This window comes from Diabrotica virgifera, chromosome 9, assembly GCF_917563875.1.
Source record: "Diabrotica virgifera virgifera chromosome 9, PGI_DIABVI_V3a".
Lineage (NCBI taxonomy): Eukaryota > Metazoa > Arthropoda > Insecta > Coleoptera > Chrysomelidae > Diabrotica > Diabrotica virgifera.
In genome coordinates, this window is record NC_065451.1 from 189,513,856 (window position 1) to 189,541,071 (window position 27,216).

Below are 27,216 nucleotides of genomic sequence, written 5' to 3' on the forward strand. Positions count from 1 at the left end.
TTAAACTGTTTAAAATATATTTATTTTGTTGAAATAATAATAATAAAAGTATAACTTCTTCTGTGCGTATAAAGTACACACACTCTTTTTTCATTAGAAGGATGCAAGTAAGTGTTAATGTTTAAAAAATGACGTAACTATTAACGTTATTTTTAATTCTTGGTATTATGTGTTTTAAATTAGTTTAATATTGAAATAAAAATACAATTAAACTGTTTAAAATATATTTATTTTGTTGAAATAATAATAATAAAAGTATAACTTCTTCTGTGCGTATAAAGTACACACACTCTTTTTTCATTAGAAGGATGCAAGTAAGTGTTAATGTTTTTTATGATTGGCGATAAAATTTTATATACCTACACCACGTCAGTAAAAACCCTTTATCGAATGCGTCTGTTACTCGTCTCGCTCGCTTCGCTCCCTCTGTTCGTAATATCAGACTCGTTCGATAAAGAGTCACTTAACTGACTTGGTACATAAATAACTATTTCTACAATATTTTGTAAGAAAGGCTGATTCTTAGGGGTTGAAACAATGAAATATTCGAGAAATAATATTAACAATAATGAATAATTGAATGATTGCACTCACAACATTGTTTAATTTGAAATTATTATAGGAAACAAGGGAAAGTTTTACTTTAATAAAATATAAAATAATATCAAACTAAAACTTTATTTAGACCAATTTTCTGGTAACACCTTCGAGGCTTCTAAAATTTGCAAGCAAAACGCATGCGGGAGCAAATGTTGCATTTCACTTCTCGCCTGTCCAGTGCGGAAAAATTCCAACGAAAAATGGTCCCCCATACTCAGTTAGGAGTAAAAATATGAAACATTATTTTTAAACGCTTTTATTTAGTTCAATAGTTTGCGTCAAATCTCTAAACGTTAATTTGACTGCCTTTTCTCCAATGCAAATGAATGAACATATGCATTCGCGGGAACAATACACGAATAATCAATAAAAAAAATGTTTTTATGTTTTTTAATTGTTTAACCTTTAACTACACGCGTTGGCGTACTTTGTACGCCAGATATAAGAATTCTACTGGAAATATATTTAAAAATTTAATTTTTGACCTTGCTTATTTTTCTAACCTATCACTGGAATATGCTTTACAATTTGGTTTTAGTTTCGTTATAATCGGCGTTCTGGACAGATCGTAATTTACATTTTATTATTTGTTGTTTCCGGTGGTGGACAATATACCCCAGGATTATATTACTATAAGTCGTAATATAAGTACATATTTTAATTGTTTTTTAGTCATTATGGCAAAAAATATATTTTTCTTTGTAAACAATACTTTTTCTCCTGTAAAAAATCACATTTAAAAAAAATTTTTATTAGTAATTTTATTTATCATGGAATCCAGTTATTCCATGATTCCAGTTATAAATCCCAATTGGCTTACTGAAAAGGAACTCCAAGTATTCACTGATGCCGAATAAGGTTTATAACAAACAACTAAGTGTATTTTTTCAAAAAAAATTAAACAAATCCGCTGTTTTTAAGTGTACTTTCTTGTGGCGTACAAAGTACGCCACGCGTGTAGTTATGTTATAACTTGATGCGCGGGTAGTTAAAGGTTAAATAAAAAAAAACGATTTTAATGGAAAATGCTTAAATTCTCCTGTTTTTTACAATGTAAAAACTTGAAAGTTTTGCGGATTGTAGCTAATGATATGAACTATACATAATTTCACTTTTTACGTTAATTGTTTACGTTATGCTTCATAAATAAACAATAAAGTTTCAAATTTTTAGCCGACTCCGACTACTTTTCATGTTAGTACATCATATGCTTTATACATATTTTAATAAACATGACGATATATTTTAATGTTTGAAAAGTGTAAGACTAAAAAGTAAAAAATAAAAAAATATGAAAAAAATTAACTAAAAGGCAAAAAATAAAAAAAATTGAAAAAATCTAACACATTCGTTAAAGAAAAGCGTGGGGCGAAAACCGTTTATTCGATGAAGACGCGCCACGCTGTTCTTTGATTAGCTTTTTTCAATTTTTGCCTTTTAGTTAATTTTTTATATTTTTAATTTTAGTCACTCGTAACTAAAGAAAAGCGTTTCTTAAAAAATTTTTTTTCATATTTTTTTATTATGGGCCATTCCACGAACATACGCCTGTTTTGGATTACTTCGGCAACGAATATTTTACTGTGCAAAATAAGAAGAACGAAAGTAAATTGCAAATTACATTGTTGTTTATTGGAATAATTATTAGCGCCATTTACTTTCGTACTTCTTATGTTGCACAGTAAAATATTCGTTGTCGAAGTAATCCAAAACAGGCGTATGTTCGTGGAATGGCCCATATACATTACTGTATAAAGGATGGTTTTTAAGTGTTAAATAAATGCACAATATCACAAAACTAATTTGTAAATAGCAAAATAAATTTAATCTACCATAAATAGACCATTTAAAAGTTTGAAGCATAGAAATTGTTTTCTATAAATTTCAGTTTCGGGGGTGGTTTATAAGGGTTTTAAAATATTAAATAATTGCGAAATAAAGCTAACGTGTGATCCAAAATTATTGTCACCATAGGTGGCTCTGAACGACAGAGATAGCTATACAGTGCATGTCTATTCTTAATTCAGATATACTTTCCAGTTTACGTCAACTTAACAAGAAAAGTTAGGTTATGTAGAGATGGTGGTGGATATAATATACAGCATCTTGTTTGATTTTATTTATTATTGTTACTAATAATTTTGTTAATTCTTTTTATTTTTGATTAAATTTATATGTAAAGGTTTTGACTGAATTTTTATGTTTTATAATGTTAATCGAAATTAATTGATAAACCAATGATATAAATTCAGATTAAACAAGACATACGTAATTTTTTGCACGGCTAGATTTGATCCCAATAATTGTGGATCGCTCGTTATGAATATTAAATTGATTTCATTTTGTCTTTAAGAGGATCGGTACGTATTTTCGGCTGCAATGCTATTCAAATGGGGATTCATTTTTTTCGAATCCTGAGAAAACTAATAAGTATTTTTGAAAAATTTAAACGCAGAATGAAAGATTACGTTATTAACGAGGGCCGAAAGTCCCTGAGAACCTCTATAATGTTTATTTAAATAAGTTACAGGGGTGAAAAACCAAGAGAAAATTTAGTGTAATTTTTAATTTCAAATATCTCATTCAAAACAAACTTTTTATTTATTCTAAGGGACTTTCGGCCCTCGGTAATAATTTAATCTTTCATTCTGCGTTTAAATTTTTTAAAAATATTTATTGGTTTTTTCAGCATTCGAAAAAAATGAACACAATGCCGTGGTAATATTTTCCAAATCTATCTTTGTCTTACAACGCACTCAGCCGAATATAATACTGTCAGCATATATTGTCAGTCAGACACTTACAATCAGTGACAATTTTAAATATTTGACATTGCATCGGGAATATTTTGAGGTAATGATTAAATATTATTGATATATAGTGTATTTGATAAATAATTGATTTAAGACGTGAACTTAATAAAAAGTTATTTATTGTGTATTATTTGTGGAAGATCCAAGCAGAGAATACATCAGGATAATATATTCTGTGATCCAAGTATATTGTTGTTAAAGATGTTCAAAATTGTAAGCGTTCCATAACAATATATTATTAAAAAATCACTTTAACACTTTTCCTCTTTTCTCGATTGAGTATTAGTTTTTGTTGTACAAATAAATTATTACAATCACTGAATACATAGTTAGTGAAAAAATTATCACATTTATTAACTGAATTAATAATTTGCAATTATAAAAATAACAGTTATCCAAGAACATTCAAAAGCCATCTCTTTAAATTAATGATGACATTTTCAAGTAGAATGACATTCTAGTAATGTTTACATATCCATACCAGTGTGAATTTTACTACACGTAATTTGCCGTGTAAAGACAGAAAAAGTAGGGATACACGTAAAATATTTGCGAATTATGTACCCATAGCCTTAAGGGTTGAAAAATAATTATATATTATAAAATGCATTCAGATATGATAAACAAATCTTAATTTACCATACTTAAACATGTTTAAGATTTAAATAAGCAGAAATCTGCAGTATGAAATTTTTGGTCAAAAAGGGTGTTTTCACCCGTTAAAAACAAAAACTACACATTTTCATCACACAACTTTTGAAGAGGAAGGTAACCTAAGCTTACTTCACAATTTCGTCAAAATCGGTGCGGTTCTTTAGAATTTCCGAGATTTTACAATATTTTACCGCGTAGGAGTGGACTATTATACTGTCATTGTTACATATATGGCGAAATCAAACAGAAAAAAGATGTTGGGCGTTAAAAACAACAGTTGTTTATACAATTTTTTTATTATAATTTATCCTACGATTTTACAAAACCCGCTTCCACTAGTGCTTGTCGAGCAGCATTATTAATATGCCTAAATCTATCTGGACCCAGCTGAATACCACCATACCTAAAACAGAATACCATTAGTATCAAAGTTTGGTCGACAGAAAAACTAGTTTGGGTCACAGTTTGTGTAAAAGCTTTTCAAGAAATGTAGAGCTATTTTAAAATGCTTGTCACCTACAGCGTATTTCAAACATGCGATGCAGTATAGAAGGATAGCCCCATGCAAACTAAATGAGAATTTTCTTGTTGCCGCTCTTCACGGCAGGGGCCGTTAAAGGTAGTATTCTTTTTCTCATGATCATCTTTCAGTGCTTTACAGTTTTTCGATTTCTTTCTAACCCATTAAATTGTATGTGACAGAAAAAAACGCACGTCGGTGATTACATTTCGTCGGTGACATTTATAACATTTATTCTAGTTATTCTAGTTGTCGATAGATGGCGCCAACTTTAAAAATGATTTATGCACAAAGACATTGTTTATCACAGGACGTCAAAAAACTTTTATGCGATTCATTAGTTTTATCACACTTTTTTCACTGCGACGTTGTATATGGACCGTGTTTAGACAGTACTGATTCACGAAGGGTTCAAAAACTGCAAAACTCGTGTGTACGTCTGATTTGCGGTATTAGAAAATTTGGCAGGATCTCGAGTAAATTCAAACAATTAAACTGGTTAAATATGTACAACAGACGGCAATTACATTTTAGTTGTTTATGTCATAAGATATATTTAAAAAAAATCCCACCCTATTTACACAACAGGTTAACCTTCAGAACGGATATACACAATTTAAATATCAGACGCAATACTATTCTTCGTGTTCCTAGACATAACAAGGTATTATTTCAGAGAGGTTTTTCCTACAATGTCGCAGTTTGCACTAACAACTTATTTAAATTAGATTCAGGTTTATTAACTACCTCAGCATCATCATTTAAAAATCGATATAAGAAGCATCTGTTAAATTTACAAAATATATGAACAACTTTTGCGTAAAGTTTTAAACGAACTACTCTCCTTTCCTTTGTCCCTTCGTTCTTTGTTCCTTTCTTCCTTCTACCTTTCCACAATTCCTAATATCTTTTTAATTATCGTTTTAATAATTATTGTATTTATTGTTAGCTATGCTCTCGTTTCACTAAATACGTGTTTTAATATGGTAGGCACTGGTGGAAGAACAGAAGTGGACTGGGTAACTGGTCCACGACTGAACCAGTTGTAGCCTTTTATCCACTAACTCAATGTATGTAATTTATTGTAAGCATGTACTATGTTATTGTGGATAATAAATGTATTATTATTATTATCCAGATTTAGCCATACGGCTCACACTCCCTCTGAGGGGAAAATTGACTCATCCCAGATACCTACGGTAACAAAAGGATTGAGCTCTGGTGCGACTCTTTCCGTGTTATCGAGCCCTAGGTGACTTGGAATGCAGGTGTATCTCCCAAAAATTTTCTTACACTTCTGGCCGTCGCAAGTAGTACAGCTTTCTGCATGGTCTTATAAATATGTTCATTGAGACCCAGCTTTTTTATGCTTTCGAGGAGGGCTTTATTATTATTATTATCCAGATTTAGCCATACGGCTCACACTCCCTCTAAGGGGAAAATTTACTCATCCCAGATACCTACGGTATCAAAAGGATTGAGCTCTGGTGGGACTCTTTCCGTGTTATCGAGCCCTAGGTGACTTGGTATGCAGGTGTATCTCCCAAAAATTTTCGTACACATCTGGCCGTTGCGAGTAGTACTGCTTTCTGCATGGTCTTATAAAGATGTTCATTAAGACCCAGCTTTTTTATGCTTTCGAGGAGGGTCTTCGGAATGACTCCAGTATTATTATTATAATTATTATTATTATTATTATTATTATTATAATAAAAAATTTTTTTTTTTTAATTAGATAATAATACAAATATAATCTGTATAATCAGTGGCGTAACAAACTCCGTCGGGGCCCCCCTGCAGAATTGGATATGGGGCCCCCTTTAAAAAATTACACAATGCGACATGTTTAACAAATACCTATATGTGTTACAGCCCAGTAAATCAACGTAAAATATGGCGATACCGTGTAATTTTCAGTGTCACCACCGAAGTGGTCAACTCAAGACTTTTCGGGTTATATATGAGTAAAAATGTTTATTGTTCAACAAAAAAAAAACACGTTTTTAGGCGATTTTTCGCAAATAGTTCAAAGAGTAAGTATTCGATCGAAAATAATAATGTTAGCAAAAATGTATCTAGCTTATAAAAAAAAGTATGGACTTAGTGAAAGAAAACTTGTAGCTCATGAAAAGTTTTTCTTATTCGTCAAATTCCAAATCGAATATTTCAACGTGAAATAACCAAAAAATGAAATACTGTTCGGGAAAACTCATTAGAACTTTTTTAAAGTGTTTAAAAGAAGCTTTATTTTTTTACAAAAGTTTCTAGCATCAAAACTAAGCCAGTTACGCTCAAAATACAGTTAATCCCATTTTTTGGTAAAAAATTGTGAAAATCTCCCCTATTTAGCACCCCAAATGAAACTAATCATTATCGAATTACAAATTACCTAACTTTTTTATACGACCTGTAAGTTTCACCGGTTCAAAGTGCTTATTTTTAAAAGGGTTCTAGTTTAAGGGCTTAAACGAGTCACTAATCACGAGTATATGCAAATTTTAAACAGCCATGTCTTAACCAAGTTTTGTCTTACAGAAAAACAAAATAAAGCCAAAATATTTATAAAAGCAAGACCTACCTGCATTTCTTTTCCTTTTTAGAGTTTTTTCTTATCACTAATACTTTTTAAGTTATTTTGAAAAAAAAGGCATTTTTCCAAAATAAAAAAACTTCAATTTTTTCAAAAAGAAGAACTTCGAACCGGTCAAACTTACAGATCATATAAACAATAAATATTTAAAGTAAATGGTAAAGCGCCAATGATAAATTGTATTTGGGGTGCGAAATAGGGGCAGATATTCACGATTTTTTTTTTACCAAAAAAAGGGCCAACTTTATTTTGAGCGTAACTCGTATAGTTTTGGTGCTAGAAACTTTTATAAAAAATAAAAATAAAGCTTTTTTTTTTAAATTTAAAAAAGTTTTAAGAGTTTTTCCCGAAAATTGCTTCAATTTTTGGTTATTTCAGGTTGAAATATTCGATTTGGAATTGGACAAATAAGAATAATTTTTCATGAGCTTCAACTGTGCTTTTACTGTGTCGATAGACTTCATGAATAAGTACACCATTTTCTGAATCTTATAAGATACATTTTTGCTACAAATATTTTTTCCATATCTAATATTTAATTCGATAAATACTTATTTTTGAGTTATTTGCGAAAAACCCATCTGAAAACGTTATTTTTTATAATAAACATTTTCACTCGCAAATGACTTGAAAAGTATTAGGATAGCTAAAGAAACTCTATAGAAGAACAAAAGTTGCTTATAATTAGTCAACTTATACATTTCCGGACTTATTTAAACTTATGTTTTTCACCCCAAGAAGGGGTGTCACCCCCTGAAGTAAAACCAACCAACGGCATAAATCCAACTTTGAAGTGGAGTGTAACTAGAACCTAAATCCAAATTGTCAGTAGTAATTGCACAAGAGCTCTGAAATTATTGAATTTTTCCCGAGTGACACTTTGACAGTTTTAATTTCACGAGCCGAAGGCGAGTGAAATTATGTCAAAGTGTCACGAGAGCAAAAATTCTATATTAATTTCAGAGGTCGAGTGCAATTTGTTGCGATTATTTCATGAATAAAACGGTTCAAAACCAAAATTTGATTGTAATTTATTTATGTAAGTACCATTAAACACACAGTTTTTATAAATATTTGACGATTGAAAGTCATCACTTTTATAATTTTTAAAACATTAATTGTCATTAATGGCACCGAATGTATTTTTTCGTAGCAACGAAAGGCATCTGACGTAATATACTTAACGACGGGAGATTATCAAAAATTATCGATTTAATTCAGATTTCTGTAGCTTTCTATTGGTCAGAATCTCCTATGAATGAAATAATCAAGTAAATACGTCGTCGTGACGCTGATAATTTCACTCCAAAACTGTCATTTACTGAGCTATTGGTGTATTCATGCATTGTTTATGACGACTTACATTTTTCATCTTTATTGGTATAGAATAAAATAGAACAAAAATTACTAAATGATTACATTATTATATTATTACTCTATGAGATGAACAACTTTCTTCGTACACTATCTACTATCAGCGAATATATCTACAATTTTATTAATTCGGATAGACAACTTAATTTTTAATACTGCACTGCTTAAAGAACGTATGTATGCAAATAATATAAAAACACATTTTTACATATATTAGACAACAAGATGGGGCCCTTGACATATTGGGGCTTCATGCTGCGGGGGCCTCTGTTACGCCTCTGGATAATTGTATCGAAATACTAAACGTAGGTAAAGATTAAAGAGAAAACCCATTTCGGCAAATTGCAATTCTCAAGTCTTTCAATAGTCACGTACAAAGCATTAGTGTATTGTCGTTCCCATAAAATTTCGGTAGGCCGGAAGGGATTAAGTTTCTAGATATTATGAGATGATTCACTTGGCAAATACGTCTATTTAGAAATTTACGTTTTTAATTTTAAACAGACAACGTAAAATAATATAACAGTAACAGATTTTTACATAATATCAGATGACAAGATGGGGCCCCTAAGCGACTGGGGCCTCCCCGCAAGCTTCACGCTGCGGGGGCCTCTGTTACGCCCCTGTGTATAATTTATAAGACTATACAAATCAAAGAAAATACCATTTTATAAATGCAAGAAACATATTCGATTTGTTTTTATTCCAAATTGAAAATAAAATGTGACAACTGTCAGATTTAACTAAAATGTCATGTTAGTATAAATGTCATAAATGTGTATTATCACGGACTTACCCTTTTTCCTATCATTTGTTACACACTGAAAAATGCTCATGAAAAGGACAATACATATTAGACAGGCACTTGTAGAAGATTATCGCTGTTAACTGCTGTGGAATACTAAAGGAGAATTTATTTATGATTTCACAGAATGGCAAACCCGCTTGCAGTATACAACCATACTTATTCTAACGTTTGAAACGGAGTGTAGTTGTCTTGCTTTTGATTAACCGGCATCTTATAAAAAATTATGAATCTTAAGGTAAAAAGTATAAAGGTTTTATCGCATTACTTTGTTGATGTTGGTTTCGACAATTCTTACAACCTCTGACCAGCAAAAATAGAAGACAAGAGGAGACATAGACAAGAGGGGACTGTTTCGAGTTGCACAAGATAGTCATTACTTTGCCGAGATTGTTGCCAACCTTTAATGAACATGACATCATCATCATCAGTGGCGTTACAGCTCTTCATGAGCCAAAGCCTTCTTCAGAACAATCCTCCATTCGCCCCTGTCTCTGGCAACTCTTCTCAATGCTCTAATTCCAATAGAATTTAAATCATTTTCTAAGTTGTCTTCGTACCTAAGTCTCGGTCTTCCTCTTGCTCGTTGTCCTATGGGCCCTCTTCGGTCAAAAACTTTTCTGACTATGGCATCTTACTCTCACCTGATTATATGACCTATCCATCTAAGGCGTGCTACCTTAATGAATTTTACAACGTAAGGTTCTCCAAAACTTCTATACAACTCAAAGTTGTAACGCCTGCGCCACAAACCTTATTCTTTTATGTCTCCATATTATATTCGTCTTAGGATTATTCGCTCAAAACGTTTGAGCAGTTCTTGGTCATTATGTGTAAGTGACAGAACCATATGTTAGCACTGGTCTTATTAGCGTTTTGTAGACAATCCATTTAATTTTTCTAGGTATTTTTGAGGCCATCTGTCTTCTTAAGCTATAGTAACACTTATTGGCGATCAATATTCTTCTTTTAATTTCTTCACTGACATTGTTATCTTTAGTTAGCAGCAAGCCTAAGTATATGGTGTCGACACCTTCCAGTTCTAGGTCGTCAATTATTATTCTTATAGGTGTCGGGTTGCTTGACCTAGTGCAACACATATACTTGATATTTTGAACATTTATATTTAGTCCCATTCTCTGTGCAGATGCTCTTAACGACCGAAATGCTTCAGTCAGAGATTCTGTCGACCCACCTATGATGTCTATCCATCTACGTATACGTATCTGCGTATATCGAAAGATAATACCACTCGTATTAATCTGGGACCGTCAAATTATTTTTTCTAATGCCAGGTTAAATAAGAGACACGATAGTCCATCCCATTTTTGCAATGGAAGGTGAAATCGTTTTCGATTTTTACCATGTTCTCTGCTCCTGTGAGTGTAAGTTCAGTTAATTGGACAAGATGAAACGGTATTTGAAATTCTACCATAGCAAGTATAAGTTAACCTCTATTAACTGAGTCGTATGCGGCTTTGAAGTCCACGAATATGTGGTGGGTGTCGACGCCGAACTCCAGGGGTTTTTTCAGATACCTCACTGTAAATATCTGATCGTTGTTGATTTATTATGAACATGACACCATCAGAAAATAAGCCTAACATGAAACCTCTTCACACTGCAGCTAGATGTTGGTTGTTCTTAGATGATTTAAAAGAAAGTATTTTTAAATGTTATGATTAATATTCTTCAAGTTTACAAAACCACTATCGAGACCCATCAAATAAGCCATCTTCTATGAATAAAAAAAGAATGTGTGTGTACTTTGTACGCACGTAAGAAGTTATACTTCTATTATATGATTTAAACGAAATTAATATACTTTTTATTTATATTTTGTTTAAATATTAAACTAATTTATACTTACTACTTCTCAAACATTTTTATTAGAACAGTGCCAAAAATTAAAATAATAAAAGAATAAAACACACACAAACACATTAAACAAGCCACAAATGATGTCTGAACATTAATTGTCGAAATTTTTTTTAACTAAATACGTATTTTCTGAAAATACAATTATATAATAAATATACTTACAATCATAAAATGTATTAAAAAAAAACAAAAAAGAAAGTTTCTATTGGGACTCGAACCAGCGCTGATAAGAGCGGTTGGTATTGGAATTCATTCGCCTTCTCCGCTTAGCCACGGACACTATGTGTCATTATTTACGAAGATCGACTAACTAAACGGATTAAACTTGTGATATTTTGAAAATTGATCAAATTATTTTAATTTTGAATTGAAATGATTTAGAATTGAAAAAATACAACAAAACATAGAGTAAAAAAACAATATATTAGGTGAATATTGATAGAAATTTTGATGGTAATCAAATTATATAAATAAAAGTATTACATACTATGTATTTTGTCAGATCAAATAGGTAGGTTTATACCCATGATACATTAACAATTATTACGTACCTGTTGCTTTTAAAAACTATTTAAAAGTCACTACAATATTATAAACTTTTTTGTTTCTGTCCTCACAACAATAAAAATAATATATTATACATTTGTTTACCTTTACCTTTATCTCCAAACCACAGCTGCCATATCGGATAATTTTTGACATGTCATTTGAACATCCAATCAGAACAAAGTTATAATGCGCATGCGCCGGGCTGATAGGTTTTAACATATAAAAAAATCACCCTCTATCGCCGGTAAAGAAGTATAACTTCAAAAATGGATATTTTTGTACAAACTCCCTCTGTTAAATTTTTATTTAACAATTTATATTTAAACACATTAAAAAAATAAATTACCCTGACTTACCATCTTGAAATTACAACCATAACATTATTTAGTTTTAATGTTTGTAGCAATTCTAGAACTCTAGACGATGCTTTGTTTTCTCCGTCATCATCGCAATCCTAAAATACAGATCTGATTAACACTAAAACAAAATACAATGTGTAATGTGTTCTATCTACAATATACCTATACTGTAATAGAATTAGGCGGGTAGTTTTTATTGAAAACGAGATCGATTCTATATCCACAAGTTGAAACTTGTTTTAATTAATAGCTTATAGTGCCAACATGCTATGTCGAAAAGTTTACCGAAAATTTTCCATGGAAACCTATTTATTTATAAAAATTTTTAAACAATTTATAAGAAATTCTTGTAATTTTTTCGTAAAATGCTTACTTTAAACTTAAAATGCATATCTTCCCCTTCTTTCTCATAATCCTTGGTGCCCTTCAGGGCGTTGGATGTAGGGTTCCGCCCCTTATCCATTTCTTCCATTCACTTCTGTTGGTGGCCAGGTTCTAAATATCACTTATATTCATGTTTCTCTTTTCACCTATATCATGGATCTGGTCTATCTTGCTGAAAATTTACAAGATCTTCAGACACTACTAAATCTAGTCAGTGAAGCAAGTTATCGGAGAGGCCTTAAAATCAACATTTCAAAACCAAAGTGGAAGGTAGTTGGAAAGATTAATATAAATCAGGGTCAGCTTTCTCTCGATGGAGAGGAGTTAGAACGGGTGAATCATTTCAAGTACCTGGGCAGCTGGTTAAATGTAAATTGTGAATCTGATGAAGAGATAATAACTATTCTGCGTTCCGCAGTCACTTTGCAGTGTGGGCAGCATATCCCAATATAAAACTTATGGAACCTTCCAGCTCAGTGTTGCCGGTTTTAAACAGACGAACTAAAAGTCCGTCTAAATAGAATATTCCAGAAGTCCAAAACATCTTGATTTGAAAATCTGTGGGTTTTATTATTTTTGAATAATTCATAGATAGGTACTATGAAAGATATTTATACGATATTAAAGATATATCATTTGAATATTAATTATAATTAGCCTGTGATTAATATTATATTTAATAGTTATTTATGATATAAGTGTTAAAAGTACAATTTTAAGGCAAGCATGTGAAAGTTTGCAGAATGAGCGAAGCGAATTATTTTTCACCTTTTACTTCAAAATATCTCCGAAAGCACTGGATACGAAAAAAATGATAGATTACTAAATTGTAGCTTTTTTAATAATTAAAATTATATTCTACATAGATTTTCAATACAGTGAATAGTTAGCGAGATATAGCCGTTTAAAACATCTATTTACGAGCAAACACCCCCTTATTCGAGCCCTTTAAACCCATCCCAATTAAAAACTAAGGGATTTTACGGAATTTAGTTTACACAGTCTCTATAGCTCTTCAAAAATCCTACAAAGTCATTTTTCAAAATACTTTTTATCGTCAAAAATGAAGGAGCTATGTTTATAAAACGAATTTTTTTTCGAAAAATTCGAATAGTCCGCTTATGGATCATTTTCAATGTATGTAATACCACAGAACCGGTTCGTATACTGGAAGATGACTAAAAAACTATTTGTATTTGTGCATATTTGTAAATTCGTATTTTTGTGTAAATAAATGTTTTTGTAATTCTTTAATTCTACTTTTTTTCTGTATAGATCTATTAAATTATCTACTTATAAAAATTGTAATGTTATTAAGGGTGGTTTTTAAGGGTTGAAATATTATGATATTATATCCTAAAGCATAAAACAATCATTATTTAACCAATCAAAACCAAATTTTACCCATATTAAAGTTTACAATGTTTTTATATAATTTTTGACAATAAGGGGTACTTTACACCCCTAAAAATAATCAACCCCCTTAAGCATGATATAGAATATGAAGTACAGGGTGAGATGATCCTAATCCCAAATTTTTATGTAAATCGATACAAGCCGAAATTATTCTTTTAGGATAAGTAAATTTTTTATATATAGCTCCAACAAGGGTGGATTTAAGGGTTGAAATATTATGATAGTATACCTTAAAGTATAAAACAATCATTATGTAACTAATAAGAACCAAATGTTGACAATATTAAAGTTTAAAATGTTATTTTATAATTTTTTACAATTAGGGGTAGTTTTCACCCTTAAAAAACCAAAAGCGTACAACGGCTCAATATAGAAAATGAACTAGAGGGTGTAATGAGCCTAATCCTAAATTTTTGTACAAATCGATGGTGGACGAAAAAATTTCGAGGTTTTGCCATTTTTTCAGTTTCATTTCCTTGACTATATTAATTTGTATAATTATTAGCAACTGACGTTCTGCCGGACAGCAATTGCAGTTAGATGTCGTAATTTCCCTAGACTTATCGTTAAAAACTGAACTAAACATCGAAACAGCAGTCGAAAACCTAACAAAGAATATACAAGAAGCATCTTGGTTAGCCACTACAAACTATGAAACACCTCTAGGCTAAAGTGAAACATCTCCCACAATCAAAGAAAAAATTGCTGCCAAAAGACAATTACGGAAACAATGGCAACAGGCAAGGACTGGTGAAAACAAGAAGAAACTTAATAAAGTAAACAAAGAATTGAAACAACTAATTCAAGAAGAGCTAAACCAAGGAATTCAAGACTATCTGGAAAGTCTTACACCTACAGAAGCAACGGAATACTCATTATGGAAAGCAACAAGAAAACTCAAAACGCAACAACTTCCAAATCCACCAATCAAAAACTTCAATAATACATGGGCCAGAAGCAATAAAGAAAAAGCTGAAGTCTTCGCGGAACACCTAAAAAATGTATTTAAACCATTTCCTTCCGAGGTATCCACCGCAGAAGAAAAAGAAATAATGGACTACCTAGATGCCCCATTTCAAATGGACTTGCCTCTACATAAATTTACTGTAAAAGAAGTCAAACAATGTAAAGCATGAAATCAACATAAAAAAGGCACCTGGATTCGATCTAATTTCTGGAAAAATCCTACAAGAGTTACCTGAAAAATGTTACAAACTCATAACCTTCATATTCAACGCAAGTTACGAGTTACTTCCCCTGCACCTGGAAGGTTGCACAAATCATCATGATCCCTAAGCCCGGAAAAAAACCAGAAGTATATATAATATATATATATAAATCATCGTCTCCTCATATAGGCCAATAAGCCTGCTCCCAATGTTATCCAAAGTTTTCGAAAAGCTCTACGCCAGTAGGCTCGAAATAATAATAAATTTAAAAAAACTGATTCCAGATCATCAGTTTGGATTTCGAAAAAAGCACGGAACAATTGAGCAGGTGCACAGATTAGCTAACCAAATCTACAGGGATCTGAACGGTAAAAGATATTGCTCAGCAGCCTTCTTGGATATATCACAGGCATTTGACAAAGTGTGGCATAGCGGCTTACAATTTAAATTGAAAGAACTCTTACCCTATCCCCACTATCTACTACTAAAATCCTACCTATCAGACAGACATTTCTTCGTGAAACAAGGGAGTGAACATACTGCATTACATCCAATATATTCTGGCGTTCCTCAAGGTAGCGTCTTGGGACCTATATTGTTCTCCTTTATACAGCTGATCTGCCAAGAACAAGAACCACCACTATAGCAACATTTGCTGATGACACGGCGGTCTTGGCATCCCACACCAATCCGGCCTCAGCCTCAAAGAACCTTCAGACAAACCTTGATAAAATCCAAAAGTGGCTAAAAAGATGGCGTATCAGAGTTAATGAAACGAAATCTACACAAGTGACATTCACTTTACGCAGAGAAACATGTCCACCAGTAAAAATCAACGACTGCTACCTCCCACAAGCTGACGATGCTAAATATCTTGGCATGCATTTGGACCGACGGATGACTTGGAAGAAACATATATTCACCAAAAGAAAACAGCTAGGCCTTAAATTTAGCAAAATGTATTGACTGATTGGACGCAAATCTAAATTATCATTGGACAACAAAATACTGTTGTATAAGGCCATTCTCAAACCTGTGTGGACATATGGTATACAACTTTGGGGAACCGCCAGTAATTCCAACATTGACATTCTTCAAAGATTCCAAAACAAAGTGTTGCGAACCATCGTCGAAGGAAGTGATCTACCAGTTCAGTGTTCGTTACAGTGAGAGTGTGAGTGCACCCTAACGTGTTGGTCAACCGCCTAAACGTGCCCGATGTCAACGAAGTGTGCAGACTTGGACGCCTGCTGCCTGCCGACCTGTCTACAGGACTCAGATAAGTTTTAGCTTCTAAGGACATATAGACACCAATAAGTATGTACTCTCATTGTCAAAAAAACACTAAATTTAAATTTAGCTAGTTCTTTAAAGGAGATCACTCACTGGAGTGATACTCTACATGTCAATCTCACATTTGTCAAAGCAAACGCTTATTTCCCTTCCGGGCAGATTGCAGAATCCATTAGGGGTTATATATAAAAAAAATGTCGTAATTAGTCTCATACAAATTAATAGTGCAAAGTAGTGACGTCTGTCACGGCGACAACTGCAACTGCCGTCTGCAGTTGCCGTTTGCCGAATGCCGTCGATGTTGGAATCGTACCTTAAGTGTTGTGACACTATATTATGCATTTTGCAAAGTAAAATTGGGAAATTGCTGAATTTATTTTAGCGCTTATAGTTTATGGAAACAATGAGTTTTTAACATTTTTTTTTTAACATGTGGACGATGACCATGGCCGTAGTGTCACATTTCATAGGCATCTATGTGTAGATGTAATGTGACATTTTTTTGACACCATGTTTTTGTAACAACTAGATGTTTTCAAAATGTCGCCTATAGACATTCTGTCTATCAGCGTGTTAAAAATTGTTATAAATAGATTGACATGTAAATTTTTCTGTAAACATAGCATATTCGCATCATAATTTATTAATTAAAACCAGTTTCGGCTTGTGGGTATGTAATCAAGCTTTTTTGAGTAAGGCCATCGGCCATCAACTTAAATATATACTATATGACTAATTGAAGGGTTTATATAAAAAACAACCAATGTCAGTTTTATGAAATTTTTAACTATTGGAACTATTTGACAAAAAATTAAAATTTACATTTGTCAGAAACTTATCGTGACAAAACAAAATTAATCGTTATAATTTTAGGACTATGGCGGTTTTTGTCACGATAAGTTTCTGACAGATGTAAATGTTAATTTTCTATCAGATAGTGCCAATAGTTAAAAATTTCATAAAACTGACATTGGTTGTTTTTGATATAAACTCTTAAATTTTAATCTTTAATTAGACACACATTACACAATTATGTGATTTTTGTGACGCAACTAGTTAAGATTTAACCCTTAGTGTCCCACCACATTTAGATTTTTTTTGACAGTTACTATAGAGTCGGCAAAAACCAAGGTTTTTTTCAAAAAACAAAAAAAAAACAGGATTTTTGGTTTAAACTAGGTTTGTTTGGTTTAAACCAGGTTTATTTGATGCAAAGTATAATAAGTCTAAATACTTTAAAATGAATAAATTAATTTATAAAATAATAGTAATAAACAATGAAAACAATGATTAAGACCACTTTTATTTTTATTTACACGCAAAAAATTAATATAACAAAAAAAAATCTTCAAACGTAATAATATTCAAAATAAATAATAGTCCAGGAACCGAAGCTTTTCACCTCGCAATTTTTACAGAATGGATCGATTTGCTTGAAAATTTGAGAATAAGTAGTGGATAGTCCAAAGATCAAAATCTATATAGTGCCGAAAGGCGCTTTTACCTTGGGGGTGGTTGCCACCCCATCTTGGGGGTGATAATTTTTTATTATATTTTGATTGCAAAAGTTGATAAAAACATTAATTTTAAGCAAAAAATGTTCTATACATTTTTTGATGAAATTAATAGTTTTTGATTTATTCGCTATCGAAAGTGTTAGTTTTATATCGAAAAAATCAATGTTTTTCGGTATTATACTCATTTACTATTTACTCAATCTTGGTTGTAGAAAAAAGTTTTGCAATCCAAGTTCTTGGGAATTAAATAAGCTACAATTTTCAAATATTTTTTTGTATCTCTGATGCTAATCTTTCTATTCTGAAGAAAATGGCATTTTTTACCAAACTACAAAAATTCGTTATTCGCTTTTAACTCAATTTTTTTAAAAAAACTAATCATTCTAAGCCGGTAAAACCTCTAGAACCTATTAATAATACATAAATTTAGAAGACCAAATAAGGTTAAAGACCAATTTTAATTAGAGTGGAGAGTAGGGTGAAGTTTCCGATCACTTTTTCGCTGAGAAAAATAGGGACTGACATTCTTTTTACTATAAGTCACTTAATTTTTGAGCTAAGAACTATTTTTTTATTTCTGGAGATAGATATTTTTAAATGCTTTAAATTAGCTTAAACAGGTTATCCTCAAAAAATGCTAGTTTTCCCGTCTTTTGACTTTGAAACTACAATATTTAGCATTTTACGAAGAAGAGCTAATATAAATAAAGTATAGCTCGATTACTATTGGTCTTATAGCAAATTATAAAAAACGGTTTTGTTTATTTTTTCAAAAGGTACATTTTTGTTAAGTAAAGTTGTTTTGATAGGACGAAAACTTTTTGAGTTATTAACAGAAAACTGATTAAAAACAATGATTTTTTCGATTTAAACCAACACTTTCGATAGCGAATAAATCGAAAACTATTACTTTTATCAAAAAAGTGTATAGAATGTTTTTTGCTTAGAATGAATGTGTTTACCAACTTTTGCAGTCAAAATAAAATAAAAAATTTCCACCCCCGAGATGGGGTGACAACCACCCCCATGGTAAAAGCGCTTTTCGGCCTGATATAGATTTTGATCCTTGGACTATCCACTACTTATTCTCAAATTTTCAAGCAAATCGATCCATTCTGTAAAAATTGCGAGGTTTTGTCCTATTTCAAGCTTCATTACTTGGACTATAAGTTCGAAAGTAAAAAAATAGAATTTATTTCTTATTTTCTTCATTTACGACAGCTGTATTAAAAGCTTTAAACAAAAACACAAGTTTGGAGCCTCAATAAAAAACCAGTTTTTTTTCTTAAAAAACCAGTTGGTTTAACCCTTGGTTTAGACCAACGTTTTAAGCATGTTGGTTTAAACCTGCCAACCAGTTACTCACCAAACTTGCTTTATTTTTTCGGTCATATCTTTTTAAAATAGGTAAGATAAAAGCGTTGTTTTCTCCCAACGATCCTTTTTTACAGTAAGTACCTACAAATCTTATTGTGTATTTAAAACAAAACCGTTTGAATGACCTTTGAAGTATTAAACATCAGCTGATAACTAATAGATGATATTTAACAGAACATTCTCAAATTTGATCTACATCAATACTTGGCATAAGGGTACCAGAATTTGGTGGTACTCAAAAGAACCGTGGGAAGACCAAGGGTTAAGTCAGTATTAAATAACAAGAAAAATGGATACCTGTAGCACAACATTATTAGGCAACAAAATCCTATATGCAGAGATATTATGTGTCGCATGAGCAATCTTCTTGTTTTCAAGCAATAGCTCCATAAATGCACTAAAATTAGTAAAAAATTATTAAAAATCATAAAATTTCAAATGGCACATACTTTACTTCTTCTTTACTTTTGACTTCGCAAACATGCCCTTGAAATACACTCTTCCTATCTAATATTTTTGAACCATGCACTACGTTTAAATTTTTACTACATTTTGAACTATTTCCTTTTACGTTGTCTATTTGTTCTTCTTCTACAGTATTTGTTTGAGATTTCTTGTGTTCTGTATTTGATTGAGATTTCTTGACAACATCCTCAACTATCATTATCATTTGGTAAATAAGGGGACCACCACCTTCTGTTCTACAAATAAATTGTTGCTGATATAAAGGGTGTAACAAAAAGGTAGGTCACAAATTAAACATATTCTGGGACCAAAAATATACTAATCACAAAAGTATGGCATAATCTTTGAAAGAGAAAAAAATTCAAAAACAATTTTTAATTTTTAGCAGAATGTTATAGTAGTCAAGAGCCCGTGGCCGCCAGGCATTCCATATTTAAGACATTAATATTCAGACATTCGTAGAGAATGCAAAGTCTCAGCTGAGCAATGTAAAAGTCAAACCATAAAAACTTTGGAACAAAACATGACTAATTCCAAAGAATTCTGTAGTTATGTACACAGTAAAAATAAACATTATGACTTACCAAACAACATGACCTATGACAACAATGAGTCAAACAATCCATCAGAAATTTCAAATTTTTTTAAACAGCATTTATAATTTGATTATAATAAAACAATTAATTTAAGCAGCTGTGATCTTTTTAATAAGTTAGAAAAATTAAATCTAAAACTTAGTAGTGGCCCTGATGAAATTTCACCTTATTTTGTACATAAATGTCGTTTTGTTTCCTGTATTACTAAAAATGTTTCGTTTATCATTAAGTACTGGCACTTTACCAGAAGAGTGGAAAAAAAGTTATATTTCTCCTATTTTTAAGAATGGTAGTAAAACATGTATAGAAAATTACAAAACCCATTTCCAAAATTTCTATTTTTGCAAAGATTTTTGAGTCAATTATTGCTTCAAAAATATTTTTTTCAATTAAAAGTTTAATTATTCCTTAACATGGCTTTCTGCCGGGTAGGTCTACAACCACAAATCTAGTGATCCTAGAAGAATTCATTTTGGATGCTTGGGAAGGGGGCTCAGAAAGATGTGATTTATACCAACTTCTCAAAGGCATTCGATCGGGTTAACATCAAGATTCTTATAAAAAAACTAGAAGCACTAGGAATTCATGGATCCCTACTTGAGTGGTTGAGTGGTCAGGTAGCTACCTGACAGACAGTCTTTAGGTTGTCAAAGTCAAGAACTGTCTTTCTGAAGAGATTGGTTAGGTTTGGCGTCCCACAGGGTGGTCATTTATCGACTATTCTTCTTATTTGTTTCATAAATGACATTTTAGAAATCTTTGAAAATTGTGACATTTTGTTGTATGCTGATGATTTGAAAATTTTTAGAATTAATAAGGATGTTAGAGACTGTGTAAAAATGCAAAAAAATGTAAACGATTTATCACAGTGGTGTACAAAGAATGACCGTTCACTTAATATCGATGTAAAATAATGCGCTTTTTTAGAAACTCACAACCTATCTGTTTTAATTACTCTATAAATAATATATTTCTGGAACCAACAAACACTTTCAAAGACTTAGGTGTATTTTTTGATCCCACTTTATGTTTCAAAAATCACTATAATTTTATTTGTAATAGGTAAAGCTTTTAAATTACTTGGATTTTTGAAAAGAACCTTGTCAGAATTCAATAATGTGGATTGTTTTAAAAATGTGTATTTTTCTATGGTTAGATCAGGCTGTTTGGTCTCCTTTATACAGGGTGTCCCGAAAAGATTGGTCATAAATTATACCATACATTCTGGGGTCAAAAATAGTTCGATTGAACCTAACTTACCTTAGTACAGATGTGCTCATAAAAAAAGTTACAGCCCTTTGAAGTTACAAAATGAAAATCGATTTTTTCAATATATTGAAAACTATTATAGATTTTTTATTGAAAAATACATGTATCATGTATCATTCTTATGGCAGAAACATCTTAAAACAAAATTATAGTGAAATTTGTCCACCCAACAAAAATTTTATGGGGGTTTTGTTCCTTTAAACCCCCCCAAACTTTTGTGTACGTTCCAATCAATTCATTATTGTGGTACCATTAGTTAAACACAACGTTTTGAAACTTTTTTGCCTCTTAGTATTTTTTCGACAAGCCAGTTTTTATCGAAATGCAGCTTCTTTTTTAATATAATTACATAAAAATTTTATGGGGGTTTTGTTCCTTTAAACCCCCCAAATATTTGTGTACGTTCCAATTAAACTATTATTGTGGTACCATTAGTTAAACACAATTTTTTTAAAAGTTTTTTGCCTCTTAGACTTTTTTTGATAAGTCACCTTTTATCGAAATGTGGCTTCTTTTTCAAAATATACCTAAAAATGTAAATTATAAATAAATTTTCAGATTATTAACAGGTCCTCTGTAATAATCGTACTTTAACTTAACCATATACAAATATGTGGTGGATTCGACAAATATTCAAAATATCTCGATAAACGCTGGCTTATCGAAAAAGTACTAAGAGGCACAAAAGTTTTAAAAACATTGTGTTTACCTAATGGTGCCAAAATAATAATTTAATTGAAACGTACACAGAAGTTTGGGTGGTTTAAGGGAACAAAACCCCCATAAAATTTTTATGGGGTGCACAAATTTCTCTTTAATTTTCTTTTAAGATGATGCTGCCATAAGAATGCCACATGTCCATTTTCAGTAAAAAATCTCTAAGAGTTTTCGATATATGAAAAAAAATCGATTTTCATTTTGTAACTTCAAAGGGCTGTAACTTTTTTTGTGTGCACTACTGTATATAGGTAAGTGAGGTTCAATCAACCTATTTTTGACCGCAGAATCTATGGTATACTTTATGACCAATCTTTTCGGGACACCCTGTATAGATGTCATATTGAAAGCATTGAGGGAGTTCAGAAAAAAATTCTACGCTTTGTAGGCTATAAATTAGGGATTTCTTCAAAAGATATAGTGTATTGTGACATTTTAAAATTACTTAATATACCAACATTAGAAAATCGTCGTTTAATGCTATTTGGTTTTTAGAATGATAGATTCGCCTCAAATTTTGTAGAGAATAGGTCTTAGGGTTCCTCAAAGGTGCACAAGATCTAAGGACGTTTTTCACTTAGAATTCCAACAAACTCTTGTCTAAATAGACCTATAAGACGAATGTGTCAATCTGGAAATGGTTTAGATGTAGACTTTTTTTCTAGCTCTCTGAATAATTTTCGAAAAAAGCTGAAAAAATCTTTTTAAAATACAATGTAGGCTGTCACTGTAAACTGTCATTTAGGTATTTATTCTATTTATTTGTCTTGTGTAAATTGTATGTAATTATTATTGAGTTTTAAAACTGTTAATATGATATGAATTATTTAATGATTGTAATTACTGTAATTGGTATAACCGTAAATAAACTGTTTATTTATTTAATAAAAGTTGAAAATTTCTCTGCGCATGTCCCCAACAGAGATAAAAACGATCAGCGAGTATGGACTTCGGTAGCAAAGGTGTGCAAAATATTGTATTACTTCCCTTAAAGTATAAAAGCTGAATTTTATATATGAAGAGTACAGGGGAAAACAAGGAATGTCACATTTTATAAATATTGATATAAACATCAATAAAGGTTTAATACTTATGATATCTAAAAACTATTTAGGAGATTCTTAGCAGAATTCTAGCAATTATTAGTCTATAATCTTGATATAATATTAATCTGTATTAACTTATTAATTTAATAATGCACCAAAAAATTGCTAACATTCCTTATTTTTGTCCAGTGGCGTGCGGACAATCCTGGTCCTTCGCCTAGATACAAATTCTTAAAAAATTTATATAGACTGATCTTCTATATAGACTGATCTTCTTGAGATCATTCTGGTTATTGTTCTAAATCGTAAGTCTAGTCGATAGTACTCAGTTTTTGCTACCACATGACGAGAAAATCCAAAATTCATGAAAAAGTGACATTCCTTGTTTTTCCCCTGTACTCTTCATATGTTACTTGGACTACTATCAAAAGATAATATCTCAGTAGCCGGATAGTTTCAATGGTTTCTTCACCTAAAATAACACATACATAAGGGTAAATAATTTCTCTTTACTTTTATAGTTCTACTGGTAGTACAATCTAACTTTTTAAATAGATGTAAGATAGTGAAATAAGCACCTAGTAACTCGTATATTAACTAAGAATTGTTGAAGTTAAGCTAATTGTCCACTTGAGATAAAATCTCTAGACTAGTCTCAAGGTGCTGTCCATCTGAGATCACTCGAGGTCTCAAGATCAACATGGGAGACTCGCTGGTGACTTTAGTCTAGAGACCTGGTTAACATTTCATAAAAATTATTTTTATTCATAAAGAGAAATCAATTTAAAAATTTCCCCATCAGTCTAATTCACTCATTCATGCACTCATTTTTAACAAGTCAATATCTGTACCGCGGAGGTAAACAGTTGTATATCCACAATGTATACATTTGCAAGAAAGCGCAAAACATACAGACTAGTCAATAAACTATAAAAAAATTTTTATTTCCATTACGTCAAATTCAACATTATTGGTATATTATAATATGTAAATGCAAATCTATTACTGGGTATTAGTATTGTTAAGAAATTATTTACCTGATGTATAATAATACATCCCATAATGTATAATAATATGTATAATATGTATAATAATACACCCAAGTTACTGAAATACTGTAGTTTTAATCTTGCTCGTCCCTTATTTTTTATTTTTCAAAAATCATTACAAACGAGTGAATTCCCTCCCGTTTGGAAAGTTAGTTTTATATCACCTATATTCAAGAATGGCGATAGAAGCGGGGTTGAAAGCTACAGACCTATTAGTATCCTTAATGCTATACCTAAACTGTTCGAGAGTTTAATATGTGACAAAATTAAGCCTACTATACAAAATGTAATCATTGAACAACAGTATGGTTTTGTTATGGGGAGATCAACTTAAATGAACTTGTTAAATTATACCTCCTTCTTAAATGAAGCATTGGAAAGCAAACAACAGGTAGATGCGATTTATACAGATTTTTCCAAGGCATTCGATAGGGTCAACCATATGTTATTGTTACATAAGATCGAACAGTTAGGTTTCTCTGATCCTCTGCTTAGTTGGATTCGAAATTATCTATTAGATAGAAGGCAGATAGTTTGTATTAAGAATTATTTCTCTAATGAAATTATAGTTAAATCGGGGGTACCTCAAGTCTCCCACAAGGATGACCTTAAATTATTTCACATAATTACCTCTGATTTAGATTGCTACAATTTGCAATCAGATCTTAATGGTCTTGTGGAATGGTGCTCACTTAATGGTATGGACTTAAAAGCAAACAAATGCTATGCTATAACTTTTACTCGACTAAGAAACTTTGAGAATAATTCTCCTTACTATATATGGGACACTAGGTTACAATTAGTTGACTCAGTTATAGATCTGGGCGTTATTCTTGACACTAACTTGAATTTACACATTAATAGCATGGTTTTTAAGTCATTAAAGATGCTTGGCTTTGTTAAAAGATATAGCTATGACTTTACGACTGGTCGTTCTTTAAAACTCCTTTATTGTTCTTTGGTTAGACCACATTTAGATTATGCATCATGTGTTTGGTCACCTCAACATAATTGTCACATCAATAAAATCGAACAAGTTCAGCATAAATTCTTACGTTATTATGCTTATAAGATGCATCTCACTGGTCAAAGTTATAAGTCTTTACTGCAAACTATTCGACTTGACTCATTACAGAGTCGTCGTCAACATAAAGATCTTTGCTTCTTATATAACTTAATTCATGGTCATAAATTCTGTATCTCACTCTTAAATCAAATTGGTCTACATGTACCTTCAAGAACCACCTGTTCTGTGACCACCTTCCACGAGGTCATTAACCGTATGGTTCAAGTTCCTATCTTTGTAGAACTATTAAATTAGCAAATACATTATCTCTGCATATTGATTTCTTTATGAATGACTTTACTGCGTTTTCCACACAATTACATTTATATTTAACTTAATGTTCTTATTTCAAGACTGATTTGTCAATTACTATTATTGTCTTTTTGGATAGACTTAGATATTTGGATTTTTTACTTTATATTATAGGACTAGCTCTCAATTGTTAAATGAGAGTAAGTAATTTTATTTTTTTGTTGTTGTTTATTATGTATTTACCAATTTTGTACCTACTAGCACTAGTTCTTATTTTGAATTGTTTTTATAATTTGTGTGACATTTTAATTGTATCATGCACTAATGGACTTCGGTCCGTCAATAAATAATAAATAAATAATGGGAGTTACAACTTTTTACCTCTGTCTTTAAACAGGTAATATGCAAAATAAAAATCGTAAGTGATTACAAAAATAGTATATTCCGTATTTAAAAATGCAAAAACCAAATCACAATGTTTGGAACAAAAAAAACTCTTGTTTTTCATTATCCCGTTTTAACACCCTCAAAATATCATTTAATATAAAAATGGAGTTACGATTGTTTACCACTACCGTATATGAAAGCATACTATCTATATACGCACATATTTATGGAGTTGTTATGGATATACTACTGTTTACCTCAACTGACTAATGGAGTTGCTATTGTTTCTAAACGCCTTATCTAGGCAACTAATAACGCTGGATGTACGATTTTTTGCCACAATATGCTATGAAAATCTGACAACAAGAGCGTGGTGTTAACTCCATTTTGGCAAAAAGTGGAGTTACGACTGTTTACCTCCACGGTACAGATATAGGTATATTTACTTTTTCACTAAACACCAACCTGAGAGTAGTCTCAGCTCTTCTGGCATAGGCAGAAAACTGGAGATTAGGCCTCGAGATCATAAATAAGCATGTCCACTTGTGACAAGCTCAGTCTCGGCAACGTCCCAGTTTGTCTCCAAGAGTTCCCTCAGACCCACATTTGTGGGTGCAGTCTCGACTATTTTGTCTCAAATGGACACTTAACTTTACGTTGTTTATTATACTTACTCATATAAATTTTGAAATCTTTGCTCTATATTTTTCTTTTGGGAAAAATGAAGATTGGGAGCCAGTAATTCATATCCTGGCAAAGAACTCGATGGATACTCAGGTACTAAAGTAATAAACAATTTTACTTCTTTGCTAATATCAATACTATATGTTCCAGTGCCAGAATCTACTTGCCACTCATCTCCAAATATGGATTTAAGGGCTTCAATTTCGTCTAATTGTTGTGATACGTTATCCATTTTAAAACAAACGGAAAATTCGAAATTTTATAAAGAATAAAAAATTATTGCACACAATTTCTTTCGTATTAAAAGATACACAAAATATGTATATTATTATCCCTATGGATACTATGGAAATATAGGTTATGTGTTATGTTGCCCTTGAACAA

The 27,216-nt window shown here is 31.4% G+C and overlaps 1 protein-coding gene across 1 annotated transcript; it reads right to left on the bottom strand.

Annotated features, from left to right (window-relative positions):
• On the bottom strand, positions 1 to 27,202 carry LOC114329006 (protein IMPACT-like). Its single transcript, XM_028278018.2, has 5 exons — positions 26,823 to 27,202; positions 19,751 to 20,002; positions 19,599 to 19,698; positions 12,143 to 12,240; positions 1 to 4,470 (listed from the first exon to the last, which is right to left on the bottom strand). Exons 1-5 carry the CDS (start codon positions 27,062 to 27,064, stop codon positions 4,377 to 4,379), a joined length of 786 nt encoding a protein of 261 aa, XP_028133819.2. The 5' UTR covers positions 27,065 to 27,202; the 3' UTR covers positions 1 to 4,376.
• Positions 27,203 to 27,216: the final 14 nt, after the last annotated feature.